Consider the following 23,714-nt stretch of genomic DNA (forward strand, 5'->3'; position numbering starts at 1 on the left):
AAAAAAAAAGAATTATTCATTTACTTACAGTATCATTTATTGTGGCAGAAGCAGCCACACAGGCTCAGCCATGGCGAGTGACAACCAGCCAATGGGCCTTTGATTTCTTTCCCACCAGGGTGTTGTTCTATTTTACCGCTGAGGAAACTGAGGTGTAGAGATGGGACAAGCAGCTTTGCTGATCCTACACAGGTGACATCCTATAGCTGCCTCTCTGACGTCTCTCCTCCTTTGCCTGTCCCCCCTCTCAACCCAGGTCTCCCACACGTTCTCCAACTACCCGCCTAGCATCCGCTAAAACTGCTTTCAGCATGGTGCTGTGGACACTCACTACTGGGCCGGCTGGTGTTGTATTCATTATAAAGTCTTAGTGTTATGATGAGGCCTTACAATGTAAGGCTTACATGATTTGGCCCGGCCCCTGCAACACCTACCGCCAGTGGGTCTATAGTTAGCAGGGTCATGGCAGAGAAATAATTTCACAGGCAGTCAGTTGAAGCTTCAGGAGATAGCCAGTTTGATTACAAGGCTCTAATTTCCATGTGCATTTCCCACATGGCTTCTAAGCTAAGCAGCCTCTTTCCTGCTCCTCTTCGTCCATCCTGGCTGCCTATCCCCTCTCTCCTCTCCCCTCCCACTGGCAACCCTATTATCCTCTCTCCAAGATACCCCTGTCCATCCCAGGTATGGGCAGGTCTGATGACCCAGGTGAGATAAGCATATGGAATGGGGGAAAATGTAACATTTCCCCCTTCCTTTTTAAAGAAAGAAACGAGAAAAGGTTAGCTTTTGTTTTCCTGACCTCTGCCAAAGACAGGAACTCTAAAAAACCAATGCAGGGGCTGGAGCGGTAGCATAGCAGTAAGGTGTTTGAGCCAATACAGGACAGACTCTGGTTTGAATCCTGGCATGCTATATGGTCCCCTGAGCCTGCCAGGAATGACTTCTGAGTGCAGAGCCAGGACTAACCCCTGAGTACCACCGGTGTGACCCAGAAACCAAAAACAAACAAAAAACAATGATGGGACCGGACCGGAGAGATAGCACAGCGGTAAGGCATTTGCCTACAAGCGGCTGACTCAGGACCCATGGTGGTTTGAATCCTGGCATCCCATATGGTCCCCCATGCCTGCCAGGAGCTATTTCTCGCACAGAGTCCTGAGTGCTGCCAGGTGTGGCCTAAAACAAAACAAACAACAACAACAACAACAACAAACCCAATGCATAAAGTTTAACATGTATAATTGAAATATCAGCAGTTTCCATAAACAGAACATTTCTGCAAATACACTTGTAGTTGAAAATTCTTTTTTTTCTTTGGTTTTTGGGCCACACCCAGTGATGCTCAGGGGTTACTCCTGGCTATGTGCTCAAAAATCACTCCTGGCTTGGGGGACCATATGGGACCTCGGGGTATCAAACCATGGTCCATCCTAGCTCAGCACATGCAAGGCAAACACCCTACTACTTGCGTCACCACTCTGACCCCTGTAGTTTAAAACTTTTAACACTATTTCCCCCCAAGCATTATAAGTCTGGAACTTCCTAGTTTCTTTCCATAAACTTCTCTAAACAAAATTACAGAACATTTCTGCAGAAAATACAGTTTGAAGGGACCAGAGAGATAGCATAGTGGAAGGTCATTTTTGAATTACATATGAATTATTGAGTCCAGGATGGTTGTGAATGATAGTGAGATGGAGGAATGGTGAGGCCTTTCTCTTCCAGCCCCGGGGCTATGCATCTGCAACCCCTCCAGCTGGCAGGTCTGCGTGTTCAGGGTGGCTGTGAGGAAATGATCCACAGGCAGTCAGGTTTCAAGAGGCATCAGCTTTGGTAAGGTCCAGCCACCATGTGTGGTTTCTCAGCTTTTAACCTTTTTTTTTTTTTTTTTTTTGGTTTTTGGGCCACACCCAGTAACGCTCAGGGGTTACTCCTGGCTATGCGCTCAGAAGTTGCTCCTGGCTTGGGGGACCATATGGGACACCGGGGGATTGAACCTCGGTCCATCCAAGGCTAGCGCAGGCAAGGCAGGCACCTTACCTTTAGCGCCACCGCCCGGCCCCGAGCTTTTAACCTTTTGAGCCTGCTCCATAAGCAGCCCTGCATTCAAACCTATTTCTGATATCTTTCCCCTCTGCTGCCTTCTTGCTGGATCCCCTTTTATACCCTCAGGAAAAAAAAAATTTTCCCTGTTTTTGAGTCACACCCAGCAGCGCTCAGGGTTTACTCTGGCTCTTTGCTCAGAAATCGCTCCTGGCAGGCTCAGGACACCACATGGGATGCCTTACCTTCATGCTATCTCTCTGGCCCCAGATGCAGTAGATTTTCAATCAAATTTTTCAGTTGGACTTCGCTGTTTTCTTCCAACTTTTTTTTTTTTTTTTTTTTTTTTTTTGGTCTTTGGGTCACAACCGGCAGTGCTCAGGGGTTACTCCTGGCTGTCTGCTCAGAAATAGCTCCTGACAGGCACAGGGGACCATATGGGACACCGGGATTCGAACCAACCACCTTTGGTCCTGGATCGGCTGCTTGCAAGGCAAACCCTCTGTGCTATCTTGTGGGGAGCCTAGCTGATGAAACCTGGGACAAAGGACACCTCAGTAATTCCTAATCTGGTCACCCACGTGACCAAAAGGCCCATGCCTTGAGAACAAAGGAAATAGACAAAAATAAAGTAATTCAGAGCAGCCCAATATATCCAGCCAGAAAGAAAAATATAGAGTTTGCCTTTGTGTTAGGAAACATTATTAAGAACTCTGTTTGAATCTTATGCCTTTTAGTAAAACGTGCTCAGGTCTACTACCTCTTTGCCCCTCCCTACTACCTGCCCCAGTTTATGCTAATGAATGCTTGTAACTGTGATTGGTGTAAAACTTGTAACACCCCTGACGTGTTTCAGCCCTTAAAAGCTGATCCCCCAACAATAAACTTCCCTTTTTGAACAGCATGCGTTGTCTTGAAGGCTTCTGTTACTAATTTCTCTAGTTCTTCTTTACAGGTCGGTTCTGCTCGAGTGAACCCACTAATAACTAGCAACTTTCATCTCCACACCCCCGCGGGTCGGGGGACTTCCACGGAAGTTGCACTATCTCTCCGGGCCCTTCTTCCAACTTTTATATTTTTTCCCATCACCTATCACTAATTGTCCAGATGCTGGGCTTCTCCCAGGCCGCTCACCATGTGGCTTTACTTCCATGAAATTTCTGGGCCCACCAGACAGGTCTGGGCAGGAGCCGCTGTTCCACTTGCCTGGTTCAGAGCTTGCCTCTCTGGGCAACAGTGCTGTTTGGATGCCTGTAAGAACTTCCTGCTGCAGTACCCTGGTTGGTAATCTGCTGTCAGGGAAGGGCTGGCTGGGCAGCGGGAGATGGCACATGGGACTCCCAAGTTTCTTAGTGTTTTCATTCTTTTGCTCTGAAGAACCCTCAAAAATGCTTGGGTTAGAGCAGGGGTCTCAAACTCAATTTACCTGGGGGCCGCAGGATGCAAAGTCGGGGTGAGGCTAGGCCGCATAAGGGATTTCACAAAAAAAAAAAAAAGTCCTCAAACATCATTATTAACAGTTTTAATTATTTCTTCTGAACATGAATAGAATATTGAGTGAAGATCATGAACAGTTCTTCTGAACATGGCATCTTTTGCCTATTCCTTGCTGCCAGAGACTTGACAGTGCTTCTTCTCACAAATCTGAACCACATTTGGCTTTAGAGAGGAAGCAGCTGAGACCCTCAGTATGGCTTGAAGATGATCATCATTAAGTCTAGACCTGTACTTGACTTATTGAAGTTCAATGTGGAGAATAATTTTTCACACAAATATGTGCTCCCAAAAAGGCACATGGTGTGCTTGAACATTCGGGAAAGCTCAGGGAAGCTGGGGGGCAATTCTCTCAAAAATTGCCCATGCATGTCTGCTTTTCCACTAATCTCCCTGAACTTGGCTTTGAGATCAGAGTTGCATTGCAGGTCAATGAGCTCCATTTGAAGCACAGGAGGGACATCTTGCACATCAAAGGAAAAGGGGTCCACAAAAATTTGGAAAGTGGCTCTGTGCTTTTTGAAGTCTGCAAATCTGTGATCAAATTTCTTCTCTAGCTTAAAAGTGGCATCAACATATTTCTCATCACTGAATGGTATGCCTGCATCCACAAGTTCCTTGCATGCTGGGAAATGGCAAAGGTTTGTCTGAGAGAGCTGGGATTTCCATAACACAAGTTTTGTGGAGAATGCTCTCACGTTGTCATAGGCAGCACTGATAAGCTGCCACGGGCCTTGTAACATCTTGTTTAGCACATTCAGCTTATGTATGATGTCAACAAGAAAAGCTAAGTCCATGAGCCATTTGTGATCACTCAACTCAGAAACATCATTCCCATACTTCTCCATGAAGGCTTTCACTTCTTCTCTCAACTCAAAAAATCTTTTCAGGACATTTCCCCTGCTGAGCCAATGTACCTCGGTGAAATAGAGCACATCTCCATATTCTGACTCCATTTCCCCTAAAAAAGCATGGAGCCTCCTGGCTGTAAGCCCCTGGATCTGATTTGGTTGATGCATTTCACAACAACAGACATCACATCGTCACATGGCAGGCATTTACTGCAAAGGGCCTGCTGATGAATAATGCAGTGAAGAGCAATGGCCTTCTCTACACCCTCCTTTTCAAGTTTTTTTTTTGAACAAGTGCCACCAGTCCATTTTTCCTCCCTGTCGTCGATGGTGCTCCTTTGGTTATTATTCCAACAAACCTCTTCCATGGCAAACCTACATTCTCAATGGCATCACACAGATGCCGAAATATCTCATTAGCGGTGGTCTGGCCATGCATTGGAATTACTGTGAGCATCTCCTCTGTCAATTCAAAATTGCAATCAACACCATAGACATAAATTGTGAGCTGCGCAGTGTCTGTTATATCTGTGCCCTCATCAAGAGCAACTGAGTATGCATCAAAACATTTGGCTTTCTCACACAGTTGATGATAAATGTCACTTGACATGTCAGAAATGCACTCTGCCACAGTGTTGGCAGAAAGGCTGATTTTGCTAAACTAACCTTTCTTTTCTGGACAGATAATACTTGCAGCCTATAACATGCATTTTTTTTTTTTTAACAAACTCTCCTTCTGTGAATGGTTTCCCTGCCTTAGCAATCATCTCACTAACCATGTAACTAGCTTCGACGGATGCAACATTCTCTTTGGTTGCTTTCTTGAAGAAATCTTGTTGCCTCATTAGACATGCTTTAAGATTGGCAACTCGCTTGGCCTTCTCATTTCCTTGATATTTTGTACATTCCTCAGCATGTTTAGTTGAATAATGACGTTTCAAGTTGTATTCCCTGTGAACTGCAACTTTCTCTGAGCAAATAAGACATGTGGGGATGCCCCTGTGCTCAACAAAGAAATACTGCGTCTCCCACTTTTCCTGAAATTGTCTGTGCTCGTCATCAATCTTTCTCTTCACTGCAGGCTTTGATGAAGTCATGATGAAGGTATGACAAAATCTAATTCTGTAATAAACTTCTCTCCCTTCTTTCCCTTAGGCCTCTGATAATGCAAGGGACAGGGGGCAGGAGCAACAGAAATGACATCTGTGCTAGGCGCAAAGTATTTGTGATTATTCACTTATCAAATGTTCACGATAAAAAATCGCATTAGTAAGAAAAAAATCGCGTTAACATTTGCATACCCCAAATGGAACTTCTCGGGATATGTGAATGTTTAATGTGATTTTTTTTCTTGCTAATGCGATTTTTATTGTGATTATTCGTTAAGCAAATAATTGCGAATACTGCGATATTTGAAGGCTGGCCGTATAATTGTGAATACTGCGATATTTGAAGGCTGGCCGTGGGCCACAAAATGTATGGAGGGCTGCAAACGGCCCGCGGGCCATGAGTTTGAGACCCCTGGGTTAGAGGGAGGTTCTTCACCCCGACCATAGCCTGCTGAAGAGGCCTTCATGATCTCCTCTTAAGAGCAAGGGCCCATGATTGAGGTGGTAGGAGTCACTGCCTTCTCTGCCATTGCCCCAGAGGCCCACAGGACAGTCGCCTGGCCACCTGATGGTGAAAGTAGCAGGAAAGGTCACATCTGGCTGATCAGCCTGAGTGGGGAAGGCAGGCCTGGTCAGGGGGCACGGCCCTGGGCTCTGGGGTGGGATGGAAAGCCAGATGGAGAGTTTTTATTACTTTTTTTCTAATTTGTTTTTTGAGTCACACCTGGTGGGACTCAGGGGTTACTCCTGCTCTGTGCTCAAAAATTGCCCCTGGCAGGCACAGGGGGCCATATGGGATGCCGGGATTTGAACCACCATCCGTCGTGGATGACTGCTTGCAAGGCAAACGCCCTACCTCTGTGCTATCTCTCCGACTTAGATTTTTTTTCACTGTCAGTCAACTCCAGACATCTCTGGATTCCTGAGAAGCTCTGGCAGGCCGGGCTGGTTCTGGGAGCTGGGTTGGATGAGCCATGAAATCCTGGGATGGATTTGGGATTTAAAGGAGTACCATCACCTCCATCCACGTTTCTTTTTTCTTTTTTGGTTTTTGGGCCACACCCGGTAATGCTCAGGGGTTACTCCTGGCTATGTGCTCAGAAGTTGCTCCTGGCTTGGGGGACCATATGGGACACCGGGGGATCGAACCGAGGTCCGTGCAAGGCTAGCGCAGGCAAGGCAGGCACCTTACCTCTTGCGCCACTGCCCGGCCCCTTCTTTTTCTTTTCTTTTCTTTTTTTTTTTTGGTTTTTGGGCCACACCCGGTAACGCTCAGGGGTTACTCCTGGCTATGCGCTCAGAAGTTGCTCCTGGCTTGGGGGACCATATGGGACACCAGGGGATCGAACTGTGGTCCGTCCAAGGCTAGCACAGGCAAGGCAGGCACCTTACCTTTAGCGCCACCGCCCGGCTCCTTCTTTTCTTTTCTTTTCTTGTCTTTTCTTTTCTTTTCTTTTCTTTTCTTCCTTCCTTCCTACCTTCCTTCCTTCCTTCCTTCCTTTCTTCCTTCCTTCCTTCCTTCCTTTCTTGAGCACACCCAATGACACTCAGAGATTACTTACTCCTGACTGTGCTCAGAAAATGCTCCTGGCTTGGGGGACCATATGAGACGCTGAGTCATCGAACCACTATCCATCATAGGTTAGCATGTGCAAGGCAAACAAACACCCACTACGCCACCGCTCCAGCCCCAACCCCCATCCACTTCTATGCCATGGCCAGCTCCAAGAGGCTTGGAGAGCGCACCAAGTCCCCAAACCACCACTGTGAAGGGCTCTGGCTTCTCCCTCCTCTTGGAAGGACTTGGAATTCCCATCCAACCCACTGTCTTTGTGCAGCCCAATAAAAGGTGTTGGTATCAGAGAGTGTCTGATAGAGGGCAAACCTCACCAGGGAGGAGATTGGCCCAGCCCTGGGACACTGGCCCAATCTGTGGCCAGCTGGCAAATATGGTGAGCCATCTAGACACTCCAAAACAGGGTATCTAGAACATATTTTGAGAGAGAGAGAGAGAGAGAGAGAGAGAGAGAGAGAGAGAGAGAGAGAGAGAGAGAGAGAGAGAGAGAGAGAGAGAGATCTAGAGACTTAGAGATGGCTCTATACAGAACTTCCCCTGGACTCTGGCCAGCACTGCTGGGGCCGTGGTGCTGCCTGTGCCACTCAAGAGTGCTGAGAAAGTGCTGGCACCCAGTAGGTGCAAAGTTAAATATTCTTAAATTGGGAGTTAGGGGGTGTCTGCTGCTCCCAGTGCCTAGCTATGGCCTAGCGCCCTGATGATGCATAAGGCAGGGTTTCCCCATCAGAAGCCACCCCTTAGGGTGTGTCCTCCGTGGAGTGGGGTGTGTCGTCCGGGAAAAGGGAAATACTGAAAACCACTGGGAAGCGGCGCCTCCTGGATGTCAGCCATCCCCGGAAGCCAGTCACAGGAGAGGCTGGAACTGGCCCCACGTTTGTCCCCACAACTCCGAAGCCAAGCATGTGGTTCTAGGAGGCCAGACAGAGGAGGGCAGAGGACAGACGGACGGAGGCCTGAGTTTCAGGACAGCGAGGTCTGGGGGAGCGGAGAGGCTGAGGAGGGGCGATAGGGAGAGGCAATAGCAGGTGGCCTGGTGGCAGGGACCCTGCTAGCAGGGCCAGCGGAGGGGAGGGGGGTCCCCAAGCAGGTCTCCCGCAGCCTCCGACTCGGGCCTGGCCACTGGGCGGCGACCGCGGGTCTCTGGCTCGGTTCCTGGGCCCGGTTCCTGGTTCCTAGCTGGGAGACGCGTTTGGGCCTTTGGGGCTGGGGAGGTGGAGTGGACAGGCGGAGAAAGGCGCGTGGCCCTGGGGCAGCTCAGGGTGCTAAAAGGCTTCTCGAGACAGACGGGCTTCTGGGGCGCAGAGAGGATCTCTAGGTGCAGAGCACTTCCTCTGCTGCATGTGCCCAGGTCTGACCAGTATCCCTGCAGTGAAGACTTGAATGCGGATCTCAACCCCCACACCCAGTATTTTTTAGAAGTTGGCAACACTTAAAACGGGCCCCCTTGCACCTTGAGGGAGGTTTAAAGTCAGTCCCTCCAGAAAAGGAAGAAAAATCTTGTTTTCTGTTTTTTTGTTTTTGTTTTTGTTTTTTTTGTTTGTTTGTTTGTTTTTGGGCCACACCCGGCGTTGCTCAGGGGTTACTCCTGGCTGTCTGCTCAGAAAAAGCTCCTGGCAGGCACAGGAGACCATATGGGACACCGGGATTCAAACCAACCACCTTTGGTCCTGGATCGGCTGCTTGCAAGGCAAACGTCGTTGTGCTATCTCTCCGGGCCCTGTTTTCTTTTTCTTTATTATTATTATTATTATCATTATTTTTTTTTGGAGCATTTTGCATTGCCCGTCCTCGTGTAACAGTTTCTGTTTTGTCACTTCCCCCACACACGTTAAGAAGGCAAAGGATGAATATAGTCTTAGGGCCCCAAAAGCACTAGGGCTGTATTTTTATTTTAAAATTCATTTTTATGTATTTGGTTTGGAGGCCAAACCTGGCGGCGCTCAGGGATTTCTCCTGGCTCTATGCTCAGAAATTGTTCCTGGCAGGTTATGTATGTATGTATGTATGTATGTATGTATGTATGTATTTATATTAATACGTATATATATAAAGGCAAAATCTTAGAGGTCCCTAGATAATAGTTCAGTGGATAAGGCACTTTCTTGCATTTGACTTCTAAAACTTCATTAGTATCTTTACTACAGATGTGGTCACTGTATATTTGCATCTCATTACAGATGTGACTGCTGTGTGGTGTGAGGGCCTCCTGGAACAGGGACCGTGCGCAGATATGGTTTCACAAGTAGAAAGAGGAAAGGAAAGACCAGAGAGAATCCAGTAGGTAGGGATCTGGCCTCGCACTCAGCTGGTCCCAATTCAATTGCCTTCATCCTATAAGGTCCCCAAGTACAGCCAGGTGTGTCCCAAGAGCCCCCACCCCACCCAGGGGCCAGAGAGATAGCACATCAGTAGGGCATTTGCCTTGCATGTAGCAATACCTAGATAGACCAGCATCCCATATGGTCCCCTTAGCCGGCCAGCAGCGATTTCTGATTACAGAGCCAGGAGTAACCCTTGAGCACTGCCAGGTGTGGCCCCAAATAAAACAAAACAACAACAACAAAAAAAACCAACAGCCCCCAAAAAAACCTGTTTCATTACAAAGAGGATCAGAGCTGGAGCAGTATACAGCAGGGAAGGTGTTTTCTTTTGCTTGCTTTTTATTGGTTTGGGGCCACACTCAGTGGTGCTCAGGGGTTACTCCTGGCTCTGTACTCAGAAATCAATCCTCACAAACTCAAGACTAATGGGGTGCCAGAGATAGAACCTGGGTCAGCCACATGCAAGGCAAACATCGTACTTGCTGTGCTATCACTTCAGCCCCAGGGAGGACAGTTTATCGTGCATGGGGTTTGATCTCCTGGACCACAAAACAAAAAAATATACATAGAGATCAGAGAAAGGCCTGGGAATCTGTCACCCTTAACATTGCCCGGCTCAAGGCTACTCCTGGTTTTGTGCTCAAAGATCATTCCTGGCAGGCTTGGGGGACCATCTGGGATGCTGGGGATCACATGAGACCAACGCTTTAGCTGCTGCATTATTTGTCCCTTGCACTGTTGATGTGGATGCAGCTCTCACACACCCAGCTGTGGTTGCATGTTGCTGTCATGGGGCCCCTCAGTAGAACCCCAGGATAGTGGCAGGTGCCAGTAGGCCGCTGAAATCTCATATAACCTGTGATTCCCCAGGCCCGTGCAAAGCCCTGGGGATCCCGGCCATGGCCCAGCTGAACATCAACGAGCTGCCTGAGGACATCCTACTAGAGGTTTTCGACTACCTGCCAGCCCGCCAGCTACTGTGCTGTCGCCCTGTCTGCAGCATGTGGCGGAACCTCATCGACATGGTGACCTTGTGGAAGCGCAAATGCCTGCGGGAAGGCTTCCTCACCAAGGAAGGGGATCAGACGGTGGCTGACTGGAAAATCTTCTACTTCCTCCACAGCCTCCACCACAACCTCCTACAGAATCCCTGTGCTGAAGGTAAGGTGCAGAGCAGGGCCTAAAACATTCCCTCTCACCCCTGCCTGATGCCTGCCATCTTCCCTCCTTAGGCCTCAGTTCTAAGTCCTGCCCAGTCCGCCCAGCCCCCAGATGTGCTCCCTGTCTGTAATATACACAGCAGAAGGAAGAATTCATAATAGGCCAATTTGATGTTAGTTGTGATTAAAACATACTATCAGTACCATAACATACATTTTAAAAATATTTCTTTTTGGGGGGGGGGTGTCACACTGGTGACGTTCAGAGCTTACTCCTGGCTATGTGCTCAGAAATTGCCCCTGGCTTGGGGTCTATATGGGATACTGGGGGATGGAACCGCAGTCCGTCCTATGTTAGTCATGTGCAAGTCTAATGCCCTACCGCTGTGCCATCTCTCTGGCCCTTCAAAAATATTTCTTAGGAATTGTCCAGTTATCCACATAGGGCAGAAGCATCCCAGCGGGCCTCCTGGTGAAATATTTCTTAGGAGATTTCGAAACATTAATCCACACTAAGGAGATGGCATCTTACCAGGCCTTCTGTTTATTCTCCTCTAGAAATATTAAAATTCCTTTTGTTATGATGTGACAGGTTCCTGGGACAAGGAGTGGACTGGTGACTTGGCATAGTAGGGAGGGTATTGCTTTGCATATGGCTTACCTGGGTTCGATCTTTGGCACAGGCCACTAAACACCTCCAGGAGTGATCCCTGAGTCCAGAATCAGTTAAGTCCTGTTCACCACTGGCTTTGGCCCAAGGTGTGTGTGCCTCTTGCTGCTCCCTTTCTCTCTCTCAAATTCTTCTTTTTTTTAATTTTTATTTATTTATTTATTTATTTTGGTTTTGGGGCCACACCCGGCGGTGCTCAGGGGTTACTCCTGGCTGTCTGCTCAGAAATAGCTCCTGGCAGGCACGGGGGACCATATGGGACACTGGGATTTGAACCAACCACCTTAGGTCCTGGATCGGCTGCTTGCAAGGCAAATGCTGCTGTGCTATATCTCCGGGCCCAAATTCTTCTTCTTATCCCCTCTCTCCCCCAGGCCAACTCCTTTACCAGTCCATTCTATGTGTGGGTGGTTCTGATCATTCAGGTGAGATAAACAAATTAGGGGAGGGGCCAAAGAGATAGCATGGAGGTAGGGCATTTACCTTGCATGCAGAAGGATGGTGGTTCTAATCCCAGCTCCATTTTGGTCCCCTGAGTCTCCCAGGAATGATTTCTGAGTGCAGAACCAGGAGGAACCCCAAAGCACTGCTGAGTGTAACCCAAATACAAAGCAAAGCAAAACAAACAAAAAAAGTTAGGGGAGGAATACACACACACTCCCCCTGAATGCTGAATGTTCCAGAAAGGCTTGTTTTCTAAGGACAAATGTATTTTCATTTATGGTTTGGGACACACCAGAGTTGTGCTCAGGGTTGCCCTTGGTGGTGCTAGGGAAACCCAGGTCTCCCACACTCAAATGCAGCCCCATAACTGCGGGACATAGGTCTCTGGGTCTGCCAGGCTGACACACGCACACACACACATGCTATCAGAGGCTGGGCCTCCCATCCAGGGACACAGGAGTGGAGCTGGCAGAGAAGCCACCTCCAGCTGTCTGCTTACCCTTGCAAGGTGTTCTCATAACTCTGTGACTTTGAACATCCTAGACCCAAACCAAGGATTCTCTCCACCTTCCTCTTTCATTCCACACAAGGTCAGTGCTCAGGGTTGTTCCCAGCTCTGCACTCAGGAATCCCTACTGGCGGGTTTGGGGGACCTTGAGTTGCTGGGCCTCAAACTCAGGCCTGCTGCACTGCTGCATGCAAGGAAAATGCCCTCCATACTCTGCTACGGCTAGGGCTCTGTTGTTTCAATATAAATTAAGAGCCCTAGAGTTGGTGTGGGGGTGATAGGCCGTTCTCAGTTAGGCCTGGCTTCCGAACCCATATGGTCTGATGGTCTATAGGTTGCATGGTGACGGCAGAAAAATTCACAAAACAGTCAGATGAAGTTCCAGGAGTCAGCCAGCTTTATTTCACGGTCCTAACTGTTGAGGCACCTCCTCACATGGCCTCTATGCTAAGCCTTTTCCTAGCAGCCACTTCTCTGCTCCTTCTCTGGCTCTCTCAGCCTCTGTCTCCCTTTCAGCTGCTGACTGACTCCTCTTTGCTGCTTCTTTGTTGATTGTCTTTGCTGATTTCCTTGTTGATTCTCTCTGCTGATTCTCTCTACTGATTTTTCCTTTTCTCTCTAACTCCTTCTTATCCCATCTCTCCCCCCAAGCAGACTCCTCCTCCCGCCCATTCCAGGTGTGGGTGGTTCTGATCATTCTGGTAGGATAAATAAGAAGCTGGGGAGGGGATACCCACAGGGCCCCAATTCCAGACCTGCTTTAGCCTCTGCAACCCCTGGAGACCAGGATATAGGGGGGAGACCAGGATATAGGGGAGAGACCAGGCTCTGGAGGGAGGGAAACTTCCCTCCTCTTCGTTCATGTTCAGAGCCACAGTCTGGGAAGTGGACTTAGGCTTGGGATCAGAGGGGTGGGGAAGACACCCCTAGAGCTATGTGCAAACCCTCCTGGAAGCTCTGCTCAAGGCCCCACTTGGCCTGTTTCCTAGAGGGCCTGGACTCATGGCAGATTGACGAAAATGGAGGGCTCGAGTGGAATGTGGAGACACTCCCCAGAGACTATGGAGAGAACTTTCCCCACAGCGGAGTCACAAAATACTTTGTCACATTTTATATGTAAGACACTCAGGGGCTCCCAGACAGGACTCAGCTTGGTGGCCAGGGTCACAGGGGACAGAATAGGGTGCTCTGGCAGAGGTTGGATGCCCACGGGATGGGAGGGCAGTCCTACCTGGGAGTGAAGCAAGGGGTGTTTAAACTGTGGTAGACGCACAATGGGGACACAGAACACCCAGCCCAGAGCTAGGGGTCATTGGTCATGGCAGGTCTACTGGAGGCTGCCATGCTCTGCTCCCCTTCCACTCCCCCAGGATGTGTCTCAAGTCGCAGCTGGTGGACCTCAAAGCCAAAGGCTACTGGGATGAGCTGCTGGACCACTACCGGCCAGACATTGTGGTGAAGGACTGGTAAGGGTGGGCACCCACTGTTGAGGGGGTCAGTCTGGTGCAGAGACACACCCTCTGTCTGGCCTCTAAACAGTCCCTGTATTTTTCATTCTGAGGGTTCTGGGGTCTGATACTCCAGCGTAGGACCCAGCGGATCTGGGTAGTGGCCCAGCCTGAACCCACAACCTCTTCACAGGTTCGCACCCCGAGGTGATTGTGGCTCCACCTATATATTTAGAGTGCATCTGACCTCCAAGAAACTCATCCCCCTGGCATCCTTTGAGCTGAAACCTCTGACAATTCCCCAGTGGAACGACGCTAAGTGGAGGGAGGTGAGGCCCCCTTTACCCAGCCCCACAACAGCCTCTGCTCGCCCAGAAGGGTCAGTTTTGTCTTGTCCAGGCTGCATGGGTCCTTGGCTTTGCCCCTATCTCCCAACCTGAGCTTCCCGGTGACTGGTTTCTCCCTCCTGCACCCTCAGGTCTCCTATACTTTCTCAGACTACCCTCCCGGTGTGCGCTACATCTTCTTCCAGCACGGGGGCCACGACACCCAGGGCTGGGCAGGCTGGTACGGCCCCCATGTCACCAACAGCAGTGTCACAGTCAGCCCCACCAGAAGGACCCCAAATCCACCCCCTCAGGGCATGGCTTGATCCTGTCTGGTCCCCACAGGGGGACTGGTCAAGGTTCATGCAAGCCCACAGCCCATTGGGACTTTCTTGTGTTGTAATAAAAATTTTCAGTTAAACTTGCCTAGACCAGAGACTGGTTGGAGATGGGGGGCACCCCATCCATAGCCACAGGAGAGGCCTTCAGAGGCCCCTTTTAAGAGTGAGGGCCGTGGGGCCGGGCGGTGGCGCTGGAGGTAAGGTGCCTGCCTTACCTGCGCTAGCCTTGGAAGGACCTCGGTTCGATCCCCCGGCATCCCATATGGTCCCCCAAGCCAGGAGCGACTTCTGAGCGCATAGCCAGGAGTAACCCCTGAGCGTCACCGGGTGTGGCCTAAAAACAAAAACAAAAAAAAAACAAAACAAAAAAAAAAAGAGTGAGGGCCGCTAATGGAGGTGGTACAAGTCACTCCCTTCTCTGCCATTGCTCCAGAGACCCCCGGAACAGGGGGTTTGGCCACCTGATGGCACAAGAAACAGGAAAGGTCACATCTGGTTGATCATGCTAAGTGGAGGGCAGACCTGGTCAGGGGGTACAGCCCTGGGCTCTGAGGTGGGAAGAAGGCCAGATAAAGATTTTTTTTTCACTGTCAGGCAACTCCAGACATCCCTGGACTCCTGAGCTCAGGCAGGCCCGGCCAGTTCTGGGAGCTGAGTTGGATGAGCCCTGAAGTGGTGGGATGGATTTGGGATTTCAGGAAGCACTATCACCTCTGTCCACATCCATGCCATGGCCAGCACCCCCAGGCTTGGAGAGCACATCAAGCCCCCACACCACTGGCCTCTCTCTCCTCTAGGAAGGACTTGGAATTCCGATGCAACCCACCCGTGCTTTGTGTGGACCAATAAAAGGTGTTGGTATCAGAGAGTGTCTGACAGAGGGCAAACTTCACCCGGGGGGAACTGGCCCAGTTCGTGGCCAGCCAGAAATGTGGAGAGAGCTCAAGACACCCCAAAACATGGTATCTAGAACACATCTTGAGTGAGCCATCCTGTGACAGCTCGATCCAGATCTTCCCCTGGACCCTGGCCAGTTATGCTGGGGCCTTGGCGCGGCCTTTGCCACTCTGCCAAGAGCACTGAGAAAGTGCCCAGCACCCACTAGACACTTAAGTTAAATGTTCTTGTTTTGGGGGCGGAGTCTGCGTGCTCCCTGTGCCTAGCTATTGGCTGGCCCCTGATGGTGAGCATAAGGCAGGGTTTCCCCATCAGAAGCCACTCCTTGGGGGTGTGTCATCCGGGAAAAGGAAAGTAAGTAATCACCACTGGGAAGTGGGTGCCTCCTGCGCCTTTGCTGGGTGTCAGCCATCCCCGGAGGCCAATCCCAGGAGAGGGGAACTGGCCCCACGTTTGTCCCAACAACTCCTGGCCGGGGATAAGGTTCTAGGAGGGCCAGGACCTGACGGAGGACACACGCTACGGGACAGCGAGGTCTGGGGCGTCCCCGGGGAGCGGGGACCCGGGGCCCTGCTTGCAAGCGGCAGCGGGGGAATCCCGGGCTGGTCACGCACAGCCTGGCCTCTGGGCGGCATCCGCGGGTCCAGGCCCGGATTTGGGGCGCCTTCCTCCCGCACTTCCCTGGGCCCTGTTCCTGGTTCCTAGTTGGGGAGACGCGTTCCAGGCTTCGGCCTTTGCGCCTGGGGAGGTGGGGAGGTGGGGAGGACAGGTGGAGAAAGGCGCAGGGTCCTGGGGCAGCTCTGGGTGCTAACCGGCTTCTGGGGGTGTGTGCAGACAGGCTTTTGGGGTGCAGAGAGGATCTCGGGGTGCAGAGCGGCTTCTCAGGGCCTTGAGCGGATTCTTGGGGTGCAGAGTGCTTCCTCTGTTGCATGTGCCCTCACCAGACAAGTATCCCCACATTAAGGACTTGAATGCGGATCCCTCCTCCCGACCCCCAGTATTTTTTAGAAGTTGCAACACATAGAACGGGCCCCCTTGCACCTTTTGGGAGCTTTAGAGTTAGTCCCTCCAGAAAAGGAAGAAAACCTTGTTTTCTGTTTTCTATTTTCTTTTTCTTCTTTTTCTTGGAGCATTTTGCACAGCCCTCCCCAGCGGGGAAACCCTGTCAGGGTGTGGCTGTTTCTGTTTTGCCACCCACCCACTGACCCACGTTAAGAAGGCAAAGGGTGAAGACAGTTGTGGGGCCCCACAGCCCCTGGAGCTGTATTTTTATTTTAAGATTTATTTCCCTCCCCACCGCCCCACCCCTTAAGATTTTTATTTATTTATATGGCTTTTAGGCCACGCCTGGTGGTGCTCAGAAGTTTCTCCTGGCTCTGCGCTGAGAAATCGCTCCTGGCAGGGTATGTATGTATGTATTTATAATTATATACAAAAGCAAAATCTTAAAGGTTCAGGGGATAAGGCACTGTCTTCCATTTGACTTCTAAAACTTTTATTAGGTTTTTGTTGTTGTTGTTGTTTTTAGTTTTTGGGTTTTTTTTTTTTTTGGTTTTTGGGCCACACCCGTTTGAGGCTCAGGGGTTACTCCTGGCTATGTGCTCAGAAATCGCCCCTGGCTTGGGGGGACCATATGGGATGCCGGGGGATCGAACCGCGGTCCGTTCCTTGGCTAGCGCTTGTAAGGCAGACACCTTACCTCTAGCACCACCTTCCCGGCCCCTTAGTTTTGGGTTTTTGGCACACCTGGGGACGCTCAGGAATTACTCCTGGCTGTGCGCTCAGAAATCGCTTCTGGGGGCTGGGCGGTGGCGCTGGAGGTAAGGTGCCTGCCTTGCCTGCGCTAGCCTAGGACAGACCGCGGTTCGATCCCCCGGCGTCCCATATGGTCCCCCAAGAAGCCAGGAGCAACTTCTGAGCGCATAGCCAGGAGTAACCCCTGAGCCTCACAGGGTGTGGCCCAAAAAAAAAAAAGAAATCGCTTCTGGCTTGGGGGACCATAAGGGATGCCAGGGGATAGAACCAGTGTCCATTCTAGGCTAGGGAGGGCAAGGCAGACGCATCACCGCTTGCGACACCGATCTGCTTTTATTTATATTTTTTGGAGGGGGGGCACACCTGGCTGCGCTCAGGGGTTACTCCTGGCTCTGTGCTCAGAAATCGTTTTTGGCAGCCACAGGGGACCATGTGGGATGCCAGGATTTGAACCACCGACCATCCTGGGTCAGCTGCTTGCAAGGCCCTACTGCTGTGCTATCTCGCCAGCTCTAAAACCTTTATTAGTATCTTTTTTTTTTTTTTCTTTATTAGTATCTTTACCACAGATATGATCACTGTATATTTGCATCTTCTTACAGACGTGACCACTGTGTGATGTGAGGCCCTCATGGAATAGGGAACATTGTGCAGATGCTGTTTCACAAGTAGAAAGAGGAAAGGGAGTGACCAGACAGAAACCAGTGAGTATGAATCTGGCCTCACGCTCAGCTTGTCCCAGTTCGATTCCCTTCATCCCATAAGGTCTCCAAGCACAGCCAGGTGTGTCCCAAGAGCCCACCCCCATCCCCGAGAGATAGCACATCAGTAGGGCATTTGCCTTGCATGCAGCTGACCCTGGATAGACCAGCGTTCAATTCCCAGCATCCCATTTGGTCCCCAGAGTCGGTCAGTAGCAATATGTGATAGCAGAGTCAGGAGTAACCCTTGAACGCTTCTGGGTGTGCATTTCCAAAAAAATTCCAACAGCCCCCCTGTTGTGTATGTAAATATTTTGGGGGATTACTATGTTGCTCACCCTAAACTGATTAGGTGATTGTGCCCTACCCTAGGGTGTGACCTGGCATTCTGCCCCCACCCTAGGGTAGGACCTGATTCTGCTTCCACCATTGGTTGGTATCTGATCCCACCATTGGGTGGTACCTGACTCTGGGGTATAAAAACAAGGGTCTGTGGAAGGCCGGGGCTTTTTGGCTGGAACTGAAGCTGAGTCTTTGGACTTCAGTTTTGTCCTCCGAATAAAGCGATTATTTCCACGAGCCTGACTGTCTGCGAGCTGTTTACCCGCCGTTTCACCTCAGAACCGTGGGCTAGACAGGGTGGCAGACGCGTGCTCCGAGCTGGAAGAAAAAGGCCTCATCCTCCATCCCACCATCAGTCAATCTCTTCAGGGGCTGACTTGCTACACCCCCCAAAACCTGTTTAATTACAAAGAGGATCAGAGCTGGAGCAGTAGTACAGCAGGGAGGGTATTTTTGATTTTTGCTTGCTTTTTATTGGTTTGAGGACACACTCAGTGGTACTTAGGGGTTACTTTGACTCTGTACTCAGAAATTAATCCTGGCAAACTCAGACTAATGGGGAGCCAGAGATCGAATCCAGGTCGGCCTCATGCAAGGCAAACATCCTCCCTGCTGTGCCATCACTTCAGCCCCAGGGAGGACAGTTTATCTTGCACGGGGTTTGATTCCCTGGACCCCAAAACAAAAAAAAAAATACACATATAGATCAGAGATCTGTCACCCTTAACACTGTTAGACTCATGGTTAACTCCTGGCTCTGTGCCCAGGAATCATTCCTGATAGGCTCAAGGGACCATCTGGGATGCTGGGGATCAAACCCAGGGCATCCTCATGTGAGACCAACAACTTAGCTGCTGCATAATTTGTCCCCCATTTGCACTGTTGATGTGGAGGCAGGTCTCACACACCCAGCTTTGCTTGCATGCGGCTTTTGGGGAGTGTCCCATCAGCAGAGCCCCAGGATAGTGGTGGGTGCTGGTATGATGGTCTCTCTTGTGAACTCCTGGGCCCCCTGGGAGATGACGTGGCTGGTGAGGGTTGATCACCTGTGATTCCCCAGGCCCCAGCACACCCCTCGGCAGCCCAGCCATGGCCCTGCTGAACATCAATGAGCTGCCCGAGAACATCCTCCTGGAGGTCTTCGTCCACCTGCCCGCCCGCCAGCTGCTGCTGTGCTGTCGCCCTGTCTGCAGCATGTGGCGGGACCTCACTGATGTGGTGACCCTGTGGAAGCGCAAGTGCCTGCGGGAAGGCTTCATCACCAAGGAAGGGGACCAGACAGTGGCTGACTGGAAAATTTTCTACTTCCTCCACAGCCTCCACCGCAACCTCCTGCAGAATCCGTGTGCCGAAGGTAAGGTGAAGAGCAGGGCCTATAATATTCCCTCTCGCCCCTGCCTGATGCCTGCCATCTTCCCTCCTTAGGCCTCAATTTGAAGCCCTGCCCAGCCCACCAAGCCCCCAGATATGCTCCCTGCCTGTTGTGTTCCCCACCAATTGCCCTTTCCTTCAGCCAGAACTGTTTCATTTTTTTTTTTTTTTTTTTGGTTTTTGGGTCACACCCGGCGGTGCTCAGGGGTTACTCCTGGCTGTCTGCTCAGAAATAGCTCCTGGCAGGCACGGGGGACCATATGGGACACCGGGATTCGAACCAACCCCCTTTGGTCCTGGATCGGCTGCTTGCAAGGCAAACGCCGCTGTGCTATCTCTCTGGGCCCCCTGTTTGATTTTTTTTACAGTTGCTTTAGATGTGAGCATGCATAAGTATTTGACATATTTTTGTACATACAGATAGATATACACAAAATCATAGTTTGTGAGAATATTAGCACATGAACACGAGATCATCTGGGAACAAATCTAGGCATCGACACCTCTAAGTCATCTGCTCTACAAATTAAACCACATCTGTAGCCTCCTCCTTCTCTTTTTTTTCTCATCTATTTTCTTCCTTCTTTCTCTTCTTCCACTGCATCTTCTTCATCTTCTTTCTCCTCCTCTCTTCTTTCTCTTTCTCTTCTTCTTCTTCTTCTTCTTCTTCTTCTTCTTCTTCTTCTTCTTCTTCTTCTTCTTCTTCTTCTTCTTCTTCTTCTTCTTCTTCCTCTTCCCCTTCTTCCTCTTCTTCTTCCTCCTCTTCGTCTTTTTTTGGGGGGGGTCACACCCGGCAGCGCTCAGGGGTTACTCCTGACTCTATGCTCAGAAATCACCCCTGGCATGCACGGGGGACTATATGGAATGCCAGGATTCAAAACACCGTCCTTCTGCATGTAAGGCAAATGCCTTACCTCCATGCTATCTCTCCGGCCTCCCTCTTCCTCTTCTCACTCTTCCTCCAACTCTTTTTTTTTTTCCGGTGTTTGGTTTTTGGTTTTGGGGTCACACCCAGCAGTGCTCAGGGGTTACTCCTGGCTCTATGCTCAGAAATAGCCCCTGGCAGGCTCAGGGGACCATATGGGATGTCAGTATTCGAACCACCGACCTTCTGCATGAAAGGCAAACGCCCTACCTCCATGCTATCTCTCTGGCCCCTCTTTTTTTTTTTTTTTTTTTTTGGGGGGGGTCACACCCGGCGGTGCTCAGGGGTTACTCCTGGCTGTCTGCTCAGAAATAGCTCCTGGCAGGCACAGGGGACCATATGGGACACCGGGATTCGAACCAACCACCTTTGGTCCTGGATCGGCTGCTTGCAAGGCAAACGCCGCTGTGCTATCTCTCCGGGCCCGTCTTTTTTTTTTTTTTTCCAGAAAGGCTTGTTTTCTAAGGACAGATGTATATATGTTCCTTTATGGTTTGGGACACACCAGAGCTGTGCTCAGGGGTTCCCCTGGTGGTGCTAGGGAAACCCAGGTCTCCCACACTCAAACACAGCCCCTTAAACAGCTGGACATGGGTCTTTGAGTCTGCCAGGCTGACACACGCACACACATATGCTATCAGAGGCTGGGCCTCCCATCCAGGGACACAGGAGTGGAGCTGGCAGAAAAGCCACCTCCAGCTGTCTATACTTGCTCTTGCCAGTTATTCTCAGAGCTCTGTGCTTTGAACGTCCAGTCCCAATTCAAGGACTCTCTCCTTCTTCCTCTTCCATTCCATACATGGTCAGTGCTCAGTGGTTGCTCCCAGCTCTGCACTTAGGAACCACTCCTGGTGGGCTTGGGGGACCATGAGATGCTAGGGATCAAACCCAGGCCTGCCGCAGGCAAGGAAAATGCCCTCCTCACTGTGCTATGGCTAGGGTTCTGTTGTTTCAATATAAATTAAAGAGTCCTAGAATTGGTGTGGGGATGATGAGGCCTTTCTCAGGTAGGCCTGGCTCCTGCAGCCCATATGGCCTGATGGATCTGTAGGTTGCTTTGTGACAGCAGAAAAATTCACAAAGCAGTCAGATGAAGTTCCAGGAGTCAGCCAGCTTTATTTCATGGTCCTAAATGTCATGGACACCTCCTCACATGGCTTCTATGCTAAGCCTTTTCCTAGCAGCCACTTCTCTGCTTCTTCTCTGGCTCTCTCAGCCTCTGTCTCCCTTTCAGCTACTCTTTAGACTTGGTTGCTGACTGACTCCTCTTTGCTGCTTCTTTGTTGATGCTCTCTTTTCTTTCTTTTTTTTTTTTTTTAAATATGGAACACTTCACGACTTTGCATGTCATCCTTGCGCAGGGGCCATGCTAATCTTCTCTGTATCGTTCCAATTTTAGTATATGTGCTGCCGAAGCGAGCACTGATTCTCCCTTTTCTCTCTAACTCCTTATTCCCTTTCTCCCCCAAGCAGACTCCTCTTCCTGCCCTTTCCAGGTGTGGATGTTTCTAGAACAGGGGTCTCAAACTCGCAGCCCGCAGGCCGTTTGCGGCCCTCCGTACAACATTTTATGGCCCGAGGCCAGCCTTCAAATATCGCAGTATTCACGGTTGTTCGCATTTCTGTTTAGGGTATGCAAATGTTTAATGCAATTTTTTGCAATTTTTTATTGCAAATATTCGGAAAGTGAAATCCCTTATGCAGCCCTGCCTCACCCCGACTTTGCCTCCTGTGGCCCCCAGATAAATTGAGTTTGAGACCCCTGTTCTAGAAGCTGGGGAATGGATCCCCACAGGGCCCCACTTCCAGACCTGCTTTAACCTCTGCCACCCCTGGGGAGCAGAATATAGGGGAAGGCCAGGTTCTGGAGGGAGGGAAACTTCCCTCCTCCTAGTTCATGTTTGGAGCCACAGTCTGGGAAGTGAAGTTAGGCTTGGGATCACAGGGGTGGTGAGGACACCCCTAGAGCTATGTGCAAACCCTCCTTGAAACTCGGATCATGGCCTCTCTTGGCCTGTTTTCTAGAGGGCCTGAACTCATGGCAGATTGACAAAAATGGAGGGCATGAATGGAAGGTGGAGACACTCCCCGGAGACTTTGGAGAGAACTTTCCCCACAGTGGAGTCACGAAATACTTTGTCACATCTTTTTGGTAAGACACTTGTGTACTCCCAGGCAGGACTCAGCTTGGTGACCAGGGTCACAGGGGACAGAATAGGGTGCAGAGGCTGGACGCCCACTGAGTAGGAGGGCAGTCCTACTTGGGAGCTGAAGCAAGGGATGTTTAAGCTGTGGTAGACGCACATGGGGACACAGAGCACCCAGCTCAGGGCTAGGTGACACGGGCCATGGCAGTTCCACTGGGGACTGCCATACTCTGCTCCCCCTCAACTCCCCCAGGATGTGCCTCAAGTCGCAGCTGGTGGACCTCAAAGCCAATGGCTACTGGGATGAGCTGCTGGACCACTACCGGCCGGACATCGTGGTGAAGGACTGGTAAGAGTGGGCACCCACTGTTGAGCGGGCCAGTCTGGTGCAGAGACACGCCCTCTATTCCAGTCTCTGAACAGCCCCCCTATTTTCCATTCTGAGGTTTCTGGGGTATCTGATACCGCAGTGTAAGACCCAGCTTATGTTAGTAGTGGCCCAGCCTGAATCCCCCACCACCCACAGGTTCGCACCCCGAGGTGATTGTGGCTCCACCTACCTCCTTAGTGTGCGTCTGATTTCAGCAGAATTCATCACCCTGGCATCCTTTGAGCCTCCACCTGTGACATTTCCCCAGTGGAATGACGCTAGTTGGAGGGAGGTGAGGCCCCCTTTATTCAGCCCCACAACAGCCCCTGCTCTCCTAGAAGGCTCCAGTTTTGCCTCGTCCAGGCTGCAGGGGCCCTTGGCTCTGTCCCTACCTCCCAACCTGGGCCTCCTGATGCCTGTCTTCTCCTTCCTGCACCCTTAGGTCTCCCATACATTCTCGGACTACCCTCCCGGTGTGCGCTACATCTTCTTCCAGCACGGGGGCCACGACACCCAGGGCTGGGCAGGCTGGTACGGGCCCCGCATCACCAACAGCAGTGTCACAGTCAGCCCCACCAGAAGGACCCCAAATCCAGCCCCTGAGGGCACAGCTTAATCCTGTCTGGTCCCCACAGGGGGCCCGGTCAAGGCTCATGCAAGCCCACAGCCCATTGGGACTTTCTTGTGCTGTAATAAACATTTTCAGTAAAACTTGCCTGGACCAGAGACTGGTTGGGGACGGGGGGTGGGGGGGGCACAGGAGAGGCCTTCAGAGGCTCCTTTTAAGAGCGAGGGCCCCTGATGGAGGTGGTATGAGTAATTCCCTGTCACCCCACCTCCATCTTCTACATAACTTTACCTTAGGGTAAGACCTGCCCATTTCTGGGAGGGGTCTTGAAGAGGTCTCAAAAG

At 50.7% G+C, this 23,714-nt stretch overlaps 3 protein-coding genes and 1 non-coding gene across 5 annotated transcripts in view; 3 read left to right on the forward strand and 1 right to left on the reverse strand.

Annotated features, from left to right (window-relative positions):
* LOC126011559 (F-box only protein 44) overlaps positions 1 to 19,215 on the forward strand; it is a 49,980-nt gene extending 30,765 nt beyond the window's left edge. For both annotated transcript variants that reach the window (XM_049775380.1, XM_049775378.1), the window contains exon 8: positions 19,127 to 19,215. The gene's annotated coding sequence lies outside the window, so the exon portion shown is untranslated. The remainder of the gene's footprint in view (positions 1 to 19,126) is intronic.
* LOC126011571 (F-box only protein 6-like) overlaps positions 1 to 23,513 on the forward strand; it is a 28,142-nt gene extending 4,629 nt beyond the window's left edge. Inside the window, exons 2-6 of the mRNA XM_049775392.1 lie at positions 19,050 to 19,343; positions 22,311 to 22,437; positions 22,686 to 22,781; positions 22,959 to 23,094; positions 23,245 to 23,513. Coding sequence (XP_049631349.1) covers positions 19,079 to 19,343; positions 22,311 to 22,437; positions 22,686 to 22,781; positions 22,959 to 23,094; positions 23,245 to 23,418 — 798 coding nt within the window. The 5' untranslated portion in view covers positions 19,050 to 19,078 and the 3' untranslated portion in view covers positions 23,419 to 23,513. The remainder of the gene's footprint in view (positions 1 to 19,049; positions 19,344 to 22,310; positions 22,438 to 22,685; positions 22,782 to 22,958; positions 23,095 to 23,244) is intronic.
* On the forward strand, positions 9,252 to 23,513 carry LOC126011596 (F-box only protein 6-like). The gene is made up of 7 exons (XM_049775416.1): positions 9,252 to 9,357; positions 10,268 to 10,558; positions 13,169 to 13,295; positions 13,550 to 13,645; positions 13,821 to 13,956; positions 14,106 to 14,312; positions 23,452 to 23,513. Exons 2-6 carry the CDS (start codon positions 10,297 to 10,299, stop codon positions 14,277 to 14,279), a joined length of 795 nt encoding a protein of 264 aa, XP_049631373.1. The 5' UTR covers positions 9,252 to 9,357; positions 10,268 to 10,296; the 3' UTR covers positions 14,280 to 14,312; positions 23,452 to 23,513.
* LOC126012906 (U6 spliceosomal RNA) lies at positions 21,602 to 21,708 on the reverse strand. Its single transcript, XR_007497250.1, has one exon. It is a non-coding gene; the product is annotated as a U6 spliceosomal RNA (small nuclear RNA).
* Positions 23,514 to 23,714: the final 201 nt, after the last annotated feature.

This window comes from Suncus etruscus, chromosome 6 (genome assembly GCF_024139225.1).
Source record: "Suncus etruscus isolate mSunEtr1 chromosome 6, mSunEtr1.pri.cur, whole genome shotgun sequence".
Lineage (NCBI taxonomy): Eukaryota > Metazoa > Chordata > Mammalia > Eulipotyphla > Soricidae > Suncus > Suncus etruscus.